The sequence below is a fragment of the Mycetomoellerius zeteki genome, unplaced genomic scaffold, assembly GCF_001594055.1.
Source record: "Mycetomoellerius zeteki isolate Tzet28-1 unplaced genomic scaffold, Tzet1.0 scaffold20, whole genome shotgun sequence".
In the NCBI taxonomy this organism is placed as follows: Eukaryota; Metazoa; Arthropoda; class Insecta; order Hymenoptera; family Formicidae; genus Mycetomoellerius; species Mycetomoellerius zeteki.
The window spans coordinates 3,037,038-3,049,211 of record NW_017256957.1 but is presented as its reverse complement, the minus strand read 5'-3'; the positions used below and the strand labels follow the sequence as shown (position 1 = coordinate 3,049,211).

The 12,174-nt window shown below is 33.4% G+C and overlaps 3 protein-coding genes across 3 annotated transcripts in view; 1 reads left to right on the top strand and 2 right to left on the bottom strand.

Moving 5' to 3' along the window:
* LOC108722329 (uncharacterized) overlaps window positions 1–2,289 on the bottom strand; it is an 8,754-nt gene extending 6,465 nt beyond the window's left edge. The window contains exon 1 of the mRNA XM_018447369.1: window positions 1,603–2,289. Coding sequence (XP_018302871.1) covers window positions 1,603–1,624 — 22 coding nt within the window. The 5' untranslated portion in view covers window positions 1,625–2,289. The remainder of the gene's footprint in view (window positions 1–1,602) is intronic.
* Window positions 2,290–5,607: 3,318 nt separating this feature from the next.
* On the top strand, window positions 5,608–10,304 carry LOC108722261 (RNA pseudouridylate synthase domain-containing protein 4). Its single transcript, XM_018447259.1, has 5 exons — window positions 5,608–5,690; window positions 5,809–6,191; window positions 9,172–9,355; window positions 9,443–9,629; window positions 9,702–10,304. Exons 2-5 carry the CDS (start codon window positions 5,936–5,938, stop codon window positions 10,236–10,238), a joined length of 1,164 nt encoding a protein of 387 aa, XP_018302761.1. The 5' UTR covers window positions 5,608–5,690; window positions 5,809–5,935; the 3' UTR covers window positions 10,239–10,304.
* Window positions 10,305–11,265, bottom strand: mRpL34 (mitochondrial ribosomal protein L34). The gene is made up of 2 exons (XM_018447260.1): window positions 11,167–11,265; window positions 10,305–10,577 (listed from the first exon to the last, which is right to left on the bottom strand). Exons 1-2 carry the CDS (start codon window positions 11,205–11,207, stop codon window positions 10,358–10,360), a joined length of 261 nt encoding a protein of 86 aa, XP_018302762.1. The 5' UTR covers window positions 11,208–11,265; the 3' UTR covers window positions 10,305–10,357.
* Between the last annotated feature and the right edge of the window lie 909 nt (window positions 11,266–12,174).

Sequence of the window (12,174 nt, the reverse complement as noted above, 5' to 3'; positions counted from 1 at the left end):
TCTTTCCCTCCCTTCTATACGTTCGTCCTATTCTCGATGCAGAGAGTACAGGAGCTACCAAATTACAAAACGCGAGTTATTTGAAGTGAAAATATAATATGTTCAACGTCTGTTTCTATCAAATTAATTTTAAATTCATTTAATTTAATCTTTACCTTTTTTTAATGTTACAATTAGGAGAGAAAATATAAAAAATAAATTAAACTGAAATTAAAGTGAATCTAGATGTTTTTTTTATTATTGCATTGGACTGCATTTGCCTTCTCGCTTTCGCCAAATTTCTAACATCTATCTATTTCAATAATTACGAAGTGTACATTAATTCAGTAATAAAAAACCTATTGGTATATGTAGAAATCTGGTCTGTTCTTTTTAGCTGAATTTCTTGCACGGTTTGGCTTTCCTCTTTTTCTTTTCATATTGGAGAGATACGGAAAAAAGATGAACTCTGCAGGAAGTTCAGCTAAAAAGAACTAAACCTGGATACAAGATGAATAAATTGGTTTGTTTAATTGCATTCGCTCCTTTTTCTCTTCTTTCTATCGAAGAATCTAGATCTGAAAAGGTTTTTTCTATCCTATGTTCTATCCATCTTTGTGTTTTTTCCATGGAATTTACCACAGAAAGCACAAATGCGTTTGCGTTAAGCAGCCTATTTTTGCATCAAATTTAATAATAAGATTGTTTAAAAATAACAGTGAAAAGCGAAGCGCGGACTGAAGGTCCAGTATTGAGCAATGTTGAGTCAGAGACCATATAACAAAGTCTGGCTTTGAGATAACAACTTGATTGGCTCATCATTTTTGTCAACTTCAATAAATTGGAATGAGTAAGATACTCTCTAAATTCTTTGGAATGAAATTTCACTCTAAAAATTGAAAATTGAGTCTTGAAAAAGAATCTTTAACAGTGAGATTTCACTCTTCAGAGTAAGATTCGTTCTAATACTTGTCTCTATCAATATAGATTAATTTCAATTTCAGTTCAACTTACTCTTCACCTTTTTCTTATTCTTAGAACTAGAAAATGATGAACAATAAATTAAACTAAGATTAAAGTTGATTGACATTGATGGAACAAAAAATGGGCGTATAAATTTTGAAGAATAATGTAAGTTAGAATGAAACAGAATGCATAAAAAGAGACAGTACATGTACTCTTTTTCCTCACTCTTTTGACAAAATCGTCAAACTCCCACGTTACAGAATCTTAGGACCAGCTTCGAAAAGGATCGTTTCCTCCACCGGTGCGACACGCAAGCGAGTCGTCATGTCGTTCGATGCAAACGGTAAGAGAGAGAGAGAGAGAGAGGGAAACACTCATTTCCGCAGAAGAGCGAGGGATCCACGGCTGGCACGGCTCGCTCGTGTTCGCACGCACGCACGCACGCACGCACGTCTCAAAATGGCTGGTCGCTAAAATTAGAGATCGAGCGAGCACGAGCAACATGGACACAGAGAGGTTATGGTATATCGGAAGAAAAAAAAAAAATTAACAATTCGACCGACGCGATCGACGCTAAATCGATATTGATTGGACCGTCGTCGTCAAGTCGGCGAATCTCTCGGAGCATTAAAATTCGAGAGGCTAGAGGAAACTTACCTCGTTGTCGAAGTAAAGTCATATAAGATGGTATCGCCCTGCTGGACGGCCGCTTTCTAGCGTGAAAATCCTCCGCTCGAGGGAGCCGAGATTCGAGACAGATGGATCGCCCTTCCTACCCGGGAGCAACCCGATACGTGTCACGATACGTGAAGGTTCCTCGCTGCCGTTATCGACGAGATTGAATTTGCGTTTGAATGGCTCGCTTGCGCGAGAAAAAGAGAGTGAGGAGATAAGGACAGAGCCGGCCTTCTGGTGGGTCCTACGTCGTTGCTCCTGGTTGCCCTCCGGCGTCGTCGACGAGTAGAGTTTACTCTAATCACCGGTACTCGCGGAATCGCGTAGAGAACGGCGGCTCTCGATCGATGGGAATTGAAGAAGACTAGTACTGGCACTGATCGAAAACGCTACAAGTCACATTTGCTGCGCGATAGCTAGTATGGCTGGTATGGCTACTACTTGAAGCTCGAAGCAGTAGTTGAAGTTTGCCTTCAATCCTGAACGATCTGAACGCAGCCGCGAGTGTTGCGCGAGTTGCGAGTGCTGTGAAGGCTGCTTGTTGAGTGATAATTCCGCAGTGTATGATTCGTCGGTATACGATTGTCATCATCGTGTTATTGACAATCGGTTATGGATTTTTCGCTTGTTTATTACTTGATAAAATTATCGTGATTATCAAGCGGGCTGCGGGGGAGATGTAATTGAAAAAATATCTATAAAAATATATCGATAAAAATTTCATATCGGTATTATTGATGAGAATTTTCCAATCGTCGACATAAACAGACATACTTAAATACTTATCTGAATAATTAAACTTTTACTGCAGTATTAAATTCATAATTATTGTATATAGAATGCATATTTACGATATAATAATATTATATATTATGTTACAAAACTACATTTAAATTTTATCACTACAGTATGGATAATCAATTCCGGATGATAAAAAAATCGAAATTTTAAATAAAAATCAAATATTAATTATTTATCAAATCTTAAGTGTGTTTATGTGTATATTTCTTATGAAATATCAGAGTAAATAATGAATCATAAAATCAATATGTCATCAACTAATTATTTAAATTTTGACAGTCATGTAAATTTTTACAAGATCATTGTTAGCCTCTAATCTTTTTATAATAATTCAGTATATTATAGGATATATAATTCTTCGATATTGACTTTCTCTTTATTGTGTTGGTGTTATGAATTATAAAATCAAATACTGCAGTCTACTATATAATATTTTCATGCTGTGAATATATACATTTTATATATATTAGTCTTGTATAGAGGGCTGTATTTACGTTATATGTCTGGAAACACGGTAGTGTTTCGGCGCTAAGCCAAGCGCAGCGACACTGCCGTGCCTCCTTTATCCCGGATCTACAATAGAGTTTTAAGCCTTTTAAGGGGATGCCGGAGTGACCAAATTATCACATTACAGTCGTATAAAAATCTTCGAATTGACTGAACGGAATAAAAAAAATCCTTTTACAGGATTAAAGTAGACGCAAAATTAGAAGGTGATGCAGTGGATTTTATACTAAAATCGAAAAAAAGTTAAAAAATTTTTTAACATTCTTTCGATTTTAGTATAAAATCCACTGCATCACCTCCTAATTTTGCGTCTACTTCAATCCTGTAAAAGAATTTTTTTATTCCGTTCAGTCAATTCGAAGATTTTTATACGACTGTAATGTGATACATAAAAAATGAACGAATCATAGTCGATTATTCTCCTCAAATTCGATTGTAAATCAATTTCTTAAGGCTTAAAACACCTATTGTAGATCCGGGATTACGCGATACAGCATATAGTGTATTTTGATATATGTATGTTTAAAATAAAATTTCTTGATAACGTTTCATATCGGCTTTTGTTTAATTGTCACTGTCATGGTTCGCTGATAAGTTTATCATATAAGAATGTATAAGAGCTTTCAAGTTATGAATGCAAATCGACACAGTGTCGTTCTGTTTATGAAAAACTGAATCGAAAAATCCTCTATTATTTTGCAATAGTCGCAACAGTTAACAAGATATTGTAATTTCTAAAAATTGCCGATAAGCAGGTAAAATCGATGTATATATAAGACAACATTAATCAAAAGATATCTTTTAAAGTTCTTTATGAAATATTTTTATCAAAAATCGTTCTATTTATTGATATAGCTATTCATTCTATTTATTAGTAACTAAAAAATAATTGCAAAAATAATTGCAAAAATTGCAAAATATAAGGTGAATGTCCCTATTTCTACTCATTTAAGACAAATTGTACCAAAAACAGAAATTTAAATTATTCTTTTATGTAACAATTAACGAAAAAGTTTGATTACTTATCACTACACGAACCGTATTATATATTAAATATGAAAAAATATCATTTTAAAGGCTTTTGTTATGAATAATCGTGAATTAAACGCAATGCATAAAATATACGTATTTCTACTCAACAGAAATCGCGGTGTCCGCATATCTACTCATTGGCCCGTATTCAGAACGCATTTACAACGATGTTAGCGCGTTAACATACTATACTTTACGTCACGCATATTATAGAATTTCAGAGATAAAAGCGCTCTTTTATCGATAAAAGCGCGTTCTGAATACGAATCATTATGTGTCCCTATTTTTAAAGACACAATAACTTTTCGTGGAACGATGTAGAGTTTGTTTAGTGATTAGACAAAAGCCAAATCGCTAGTATTTACGTAATTCAATAGCGCCACGATTGAAATTTCCAATAACGACGACTGCTCGGATATGAATTATGAAATTCATTTTTAAATACATATTGCTACCTGGTGAGCAGTGAATCTGTGCAACTTACGCGGGAGTATATAAATTATGTATAATTAATCTTTCTGTAACTTATTCTATCAGCTAAATATTTATATTAAAAGAAGAAATCGGAAGAAAGTAGAAATCGGGACTTGAGTAGAAATAGGGACGTTCATCTTGGAGGACTTTTTAATTCAGAGGATTGATTCTATATCGTGAAACGAGGTGAAAATTATAAAAGTGAGCGAATTTACTAGAATACTGATGATTTCATTGGTCAACACCTAGTTAATGTGCTCACTTTTGTAATTTTCACCTTCTTTGAAAATACAGAATCGACCCCCAGTTTATCATATCGTCTCGTTACGTCTCGTTCTCTGCCATAGCCCATACTATTAAAGACCGTCAACCCTGGGCAAATTTTCGACGGTATAAAAAGGGCCTCAAGGGCCCGGAGGTAATCAAAGAACGCTAACATTATCGACAATTGATATAAATTTGCTATTATTAACATAAATATTTGACTAATACATTATTAAATTCATGATATTTTATTACATAAATGCTCTATAAATAAATATGCATATTTGTAAAGCTATAATATCCTATATATTGCCGAAAAATTACAATTTTTTTCTCTACAGTTATTATCTCTGTTGATAATCGAACTTTGACGATAACACTGAAATCACAATTTTAAAGAAAAATCGAGTATTATTGAGTTTTAAATGCACGTACACCGATAAACACGTCTATTAAACTAATAAATCATGAAATTAGTACAATATTATCAGTTTTTTTTACTCTTAATCACTTCAATATTAACAAGGACGCGAACTCCCATAAGGATGTCGGTCTTTAATAATATCTCGTCGGTGTCATAGCCTAGACAGTGTGTACTTGCGCTGGGTCTAGATCACCTTGTATTCTATCATATTTATTTTATTAATCATTTTATATTACGCTTTTCCTGGGCTGCATTCAGGAATTACGCCCAGATAACTCTAAGCTATAGGTTACGTTACGTATATTATAGCAAAAATGCACCCTAGAGTTATCTAGGCGTAAATTCTGAACGCAACCCTGTGTAACAATTCCACCATGGACACCGCGATTTTATCGCCAGTACGTAGCTACGTAGTTTCCGAATCGAAAATGGATATTGGCGCTAGTGTACGAGCGATTTTGATGGTTCTTCTCGTTCTTCTCACAAGAAGTGCCATTGCCGGGCCCGACCGGGATCCAAAATATTCCAAGATCTGAATGAAAATCCTAGGATTCCAGTTATTAGTTCAGTGAGTAAATTGTTGATTTTTGTGAACGAAAGCTAGAATTAGTTCTTAATTTTACTGAAAATAAATGGTAAATAAAGATATTCGTTCTTAAATAATTAATTACATGTCGTTTTTATAGTTGGTGATATCACATGCATTTGCGTCGAGTTTAATCTCAAATTGAGAAGAGCGATTCTGCGTCTGCTGAAGGCAGATAAAATTCATAAAGAAACGACTTGAATTTGACAAATCTCAGTTAGGAAGAGATGAAGAGTGCGATGACAGTATTCAGAAGTGTGCGGCTCAGCGAGTTCGCAGTGGCGTTTCGCACGTGCTATAGGAAATACTGCACTACAGAGAATTATCCGACGACGACTACAGAGAATTATCCGACGACGACTACAGAGAATTATCCGACGACGACGACAGAGAAGGTGATCCATCCGTATTACCGAATTCATCCGTGGAAATCGGAGAATGAATTTGCGAAGGATTTACTGAAGAACGTTATTTACAATTCAGGTGGAGAAATCTCATTGTACATCTAGAGTTAATTTAACAGTATTTTCCAGCAAGATTAATATAGCTATTTTTATTATTATTGCTCCATTTTATGAAAGTTAATAATTCCTTCATCACTTTTACATCAGTCAAATGATGCTAATTTTACATATGGACCACTTACATCAAATAATAGGAAATACGGAAATAACCGATACATTTTACTGGATGCTGTAATCTGACCGAATACTCAGACAACTTATGTAATGTTATTTGTGTTTACATTGAAAATGACCCGATCGGCGTCGAAACGTTTGTACGAATATTAAATATTCTTTATATTGTAACTGGCTCATAGTCCTTCTTTTATTTATTGATTTATTCTGATTGAGCCATATTAATAATATTTTATTTAATAATCCTTGTTTTTTGATGTAATTTCAGCATTATCATGACTATTAAACAATGTTTATTTGCAATAATCATTAATATTATAATTAAAAATATGTTATTTCAGTTATATTTTACTTGCATACATTATTTTAACATGAAAAATTTCTTTTATCATTTTGTAAAAGTTAATAATTTTTTAAATATAATTTTAGAGTATATATCATGATTATTAAACAATGTTTATTTTTAATGGTCATTAACTCTCTGGAGCTGACGTCAAAATCTGTAATATTAGTTACTAACGCTGGATCACTATAAGATATTTAATTTATGTTGAAAGGTACTAATTAATTTTGATGAACCAAAATGTATGACTTGTACAAAAAAGAATGAATAAGTATATTTTAATATGAATAATTCAAATTTGCAGATGTAACACGAAGAAGATATTTGTCATTTCTGTGTAAAATGGTATAATTGGCACGTTAATAGATACAAGAATTAAGAATTAACAAAATTAAAATATATTTTTTATCTTAACATTACTTCACAGAGAAAGTTGAATTATTTTTACTCATCAAAATCTTTGTTATCCAAACAATAACTACCTAGGATGTTGACATATTCAAGACATAAAAATTTGAAACTTGAACTTTTTGAGCAGTACTGTATTTTTCTGTCTTGGCTTATGCGTTTTTAAATAATTCAGAATCAGGTATCAAATAAAGCGTTAATCTTTTTCAAATTTTGGTGGCTGATCAAGTCAAACATTTTTTGAAAATAATTATTTTTATAATTAAGGGGATGGGGGGTGGAATAAAGGCCTCTAATTGTAAAATCTTGATATTAATAAAAATTAAAATAACTTGCTACTTTTTTATTATACACAAATAAGTACAGTATCGAATGAATTTATGTAATGTCTTTAAGAAGTTATATGTTACAATACTTTTCTATTACGATCAATATTACATGAAAAAGCTAATTGCTAGAAAAAGGGCCGAAGTAGAATTGTGCCTTTATTCCGTCCCATCTCCTCAATTAGTCTATTCAAAATATTATTTTGATTTATACAAAATAATCCTTATTTTTCTGAATGAAAAACAGATGAAAATCATCCTGAAATTCTTCAAATCGTGAAAAATCAATAGTCACTTCACAGTGGCACAATATCTGTTAGACTTGAAGGAAATATAGTAAAAATATGAAAGAAAAGGTATTAGGAAGGGATATTTTGCAGGTCTTGGGGCAGGTTTGGATTCCCACCTGGGATCACCATCAAAACATATCTTTGAATAACAATCTAGCAGTGACAAAGGGATTTATAATTGAATCAGTCCAATACACACTGTCAGCTCCGGAGGAGTTATATTAATATTGAAATTCAAAAAACATTAAACCACAGTCAATCTATTTGCTTATATTATCTTAAGTATGATAGTTTCCTTTTGTCATCAGAGTTGGTTTTTCTGTATTGCACACAGAGGAGTTTCATCATTTGTAATAAGAAACTTTGAGTTATATACAGGGTGTCCCATTTAACCTGAAATATCGAAATAACTCAAAAAATACGAATTGGACGACATAATAACCAAAATAAAAGTTGTTCCTGTCGAAGAGAGCCGTCGAATGATATCAAAATCGACTTCGCCCCCGCCCCCCTGGGGGTGGGGTGGAGGGCAACTTTTGAATGTCAAACGGGAACCCCCATTTTTTATTACAGATTCGGATTCTCCATGGAAAAATAAGTAAGTTTTATTCGAAACTTTTTTTTCGATTCGTGGCAGATGGCGCTGTAAACGATGAAAACGAAAGAAAGTAGGAGTAACGAAAGATTGAGACTGGGCATTGGATATAACAATTTTTGAGAAAAGTATCCAACGAATCAAACTCCCCTCGCCTCTCACCTTCGGGGTGCTTGTTTTCGGTGAGTCCCCTCGCCTCTCACCTTCGGGGTGCTTGAATTTGAACATTTAATTTAATCGAATGGTGAGAGGCGAGGGGACTCACCGAAAACAAGCACCCCGAAGGTGAGAGGCGAGGGGACTCACCGAAAACAAGCACCCCGAAGGTGAGAGGCGAGGGGAGTTTGATTCGTTGGATACTTTTCTCAAAAATTGTTATATCCAATGCCCAGTCTCAATCTTTCGTTACTCCTACTTTCTTTCGTTTTCATCGTTTACAGCGCCATCTGCCACGAATCGAAAAAAAAGTTTCGAATAAAACTTACTTATTTTTCCATGGAGAATCCGAATCTGTAATAAAAAATGGGGGTTCCCGTTTGACATTCAAAAGTTGCCCTCCACCCCACTCCCAGGGGGGCGGGGGCGAAGTCGATTTTGATATCATTCGACGGCTCTCTTCGACAGGAACAACTTTTATTTTGGTTATTATGTCGTGCAATTCGTATTTTTTGAGTTATTTCGATATTTCAGGTTAAATGGGACACCCTGTATATTAAAAGGGATATTAAAAAGGGTATTAAAAGGGATATTATATCGTTGTAAAGTTATATCGATTAGAAATAAAATATATCTATATATTTTTGTTTTACTTAGCTGTTAAAAGTGATACATTTAAATATTAATTTATAAATACTTTTTTGCAGGTGGAATAATTGCAATAAACAAACCATATGGCATATCCTTATATTCAAAGCCAGATACAAAACCACATCTGTTTTCATATCATAAGATTGTAGGAGCAGTAGATTATTCTATAAACGATACTTTGTCATATCTTGCAAAGGAGTTAGATGTACCGACGTTAATACCATGTTTAGGAGCAGAGAAGTATGTCATCTTCGATTTCTTCTTCTTTCTTTTCCTTTTAAAAAAATCATTTAATTTAATTTACTATAAATTTTATTTTATTTGTAGATATGTGAGCGGCGTATATATTTTCGGAATTAATGAAAAAGTGTGCCATCAATTAGAATTGTCAAGAAGACGAACTCAAGGTAAATACAAAAAATATTGGGCAATCACAACTAGAGTTCCAAACGAGATCAAAGGAAAATATCGTTTAGCAATGATTTTAAAAATGTCTGCATTAAGAGATAAAAAGGTATACCTCCATATACATATTTTCATGAAATAATTAATATTCACTGAGATAACAATCACATGTGCATTTCAGCCTATTATCGTGACTCAGTGGAGTAACAACAATGTAAAAAACGATAAAGTTAAGATAATGAATGTAGATTATAAAGTCATAAGCAATTCGACGCATAATTTAAGTTCGTTAATAGAAATTGTATCATCTGCAAGAAAATGGCATTGTATCAGGTTATTCGCTTCTACTATGCTATACAGCCCGATTCTTGGAGATAATATTCATGGATCACGAGTCCAAGAAATCATGGGTACATGGTTAAAAATTGATCCATTTGCTGATTCCACTCAGAATTTACCAAAAATAAATCGACAACTACTAGAGCTACTAGATATGAAACTAAGTCAACAAGAAATTATTCCAGCACACATACATTTGAAAAGTGTACACTTAATTATCGGCAAAGAGAAAAAAGATCTAGTAATAGAAGCCCCTTTGATGGATCCGTTTGATTGGACTTGCAAACAGCTTAAGTTTAAAATACCTGATGAAATCAGAAATTCTATTAATGAAGATAATGAAGAATTAATTTACATGAATGCACATGATGGCAATTAACTCACATACTATCGTTAAGTATTTTGATTGTAATAAAAAGGATTTTAATTAAATTGAAAACATTTATTTCTTAGCGTACATTCTCTTATATTTAATCAATCAGATGAATAATGTAATGATTAATGAGATAGCACATGTTTGCCCTTTAAGATTCTTCTTTGGAGAATTTTTCTACCATTTGGTGTCGACAGCCTCGCAAACCAGCCATGCCTTTTTATTCGTTTCCTTTCACTAGGATGAGGAAAATGATATCTCATTCTATTTCTCACAAATGTTAAACCCCATGGGCTCCACACGGATGTCGCAGTTACTGTCGACGAAAGTTGGTTTGAAGCCCGTCTGTAAACATGTTAACAAAATATATTCTTATTACATAATGTATTTATACCTTTTTAGTTATTTAATACTTCAATATTGTGTTTATGTTTTATATTAACTCCTAGTACCCACGATGATTTTCAAGTTTTTTATTACACATGATGGGTTGTCCATATTCCAGACAACCTATTGTATGAATTTTCATCACTTATAAATATACAAAAATTATTCAATGATTCTTATTTTAACATTTTAACATCTTTAGAAACTATAAAGTTGTGTATTTAAGAAAAAAAGAATAAAGACTATTATTTAGTCAGATTTTTCTAATATTTCAAAGAAAAGAAATAAGACAACTAACCCAATCATGTGTACTAAGGGTTAAATAATACAAGTAACAGTTTGCTATGTTTGTGTAACTTATATTACTTTTATATTATTTGACATAATTTAATTTGTTTCTTATCTACAAAATAATAACTAGTATGCACAGAAAGTATCAGTAAAAATACACTTGACAACGAATGTATTTAGGATTGATATGATGCGTATCGACAGGAATTACTATAAAAAGTATTATTAGAGATCAGAAACAAAAGATGACATTTACGGCAAGGATTGAAATACGCCCGAGATCAATTTGCCGAACATTTTTTCATATCGTAAACGTCCCAATACGTTGTAGAATTCAAGACTGAGTCAGGTTAAGTTTCATGCGCACACTCAGCGAGTCAATAATCACGCATGCGCGGCATGATGACACATCGACGATTGACCGGCGAAAATCGTCGAACGTTTCCGAAAACCATCGAAATTCGAAAACCGACAGGCCGACAGGATGCTGTTACGTGGCGCACTCTGGTAGCGAAAATTGGAGTTTTATGATTTCACCGCTGCCACTGGGCGCGCGTTCAAGTTGACAAAGCGGCTAGCCGAGCAAATGAACATAATTGGTTGTTTCTTATAGATCCAACCAATCATATTAAATCGTTCGGTATTCTCGGTAAGCATTCCAAGCCGCTTTGCCGTTCTTGACTTCGCCCACTGTTACTGCCAAATGTTGCTGTAATAATGGACTCATTGCAAAATTCGATCTGCATCGTAAAAAGTAAGTAAATATATAATCTGAATCTGTAATATAGTCATCACGTTTGCATGTATAAAAATTGCAACGTGCAATATTATCATTAGTGCAATTTCGATACCCAAACGAGGAACGGGAGGGGGGCCATTTTTGTGCGAAGAAAAATATCAAATCATAGTAATGTCGAAATGACGTTAAAATGATATTAAAATGAATCATAAATATTTTTGAGTGATTAGAGTAAATGTTATTTTGATATTATGACTTGTTCTGCTTAAGTAGATTTCTCACCTCGAATATTGACAATATCTGTAATAAAAAGAAAGAAACAAATAGCAACAGGTAAAATATCTCAATGGTTGTCATTTCCTTAATCGGAAATATAATTGTCGAGATATACGTGTAATTGTCAAGTAAAAAATTTTCTAATAAATCTTTCGAATATGACATTGAATTTGAATACGTTTCAAGCGCGTTAAAATATTTACGCCCCGATGAGAGAGATCTCTGAATGCCTGTCAAAACTGGCTGGCT

Excerpts from the sequence above, each read along its gene's own strand:
- mRpL34 (XM_018447260.1), bottom strand. The coding sequence starts at position 11,207 with ATGTTCGGCAAATTGATCTCGGGCGTATTTCAATCCTTGCC. Across the intron at positions 10,578-11,166 it reads GGCGTATTTCAATCCTTGCC|ACGGGCTTCAAACCAACTTT; the intron begins GTAAATGTCATC and ends ACATGTTTACAG.
- LOC108722261 (XM_018447259.1), top strand. The coding sequence starts at position 5,936 with ATGAAGAGTGCGATGACAGTATTCAGAAGTGTGCGGCTCAGCGAGTTC. Across the intron at positions 6,192-9,171 it reads GAACGTTATTTACAATTCAG|GTGGAATAATTGCAATAAAC; the intron begins GTGGAGAAATCT and ends ACTTTTTTGCAG. Across the intron at positions 9,356-9,442 it reads CCATGTTTAGGAGCAGAGAA|ATATGTGAGCGGCGTATATA; the intron begins GTATGTCATCTT and ends TTTTATTTGTAG.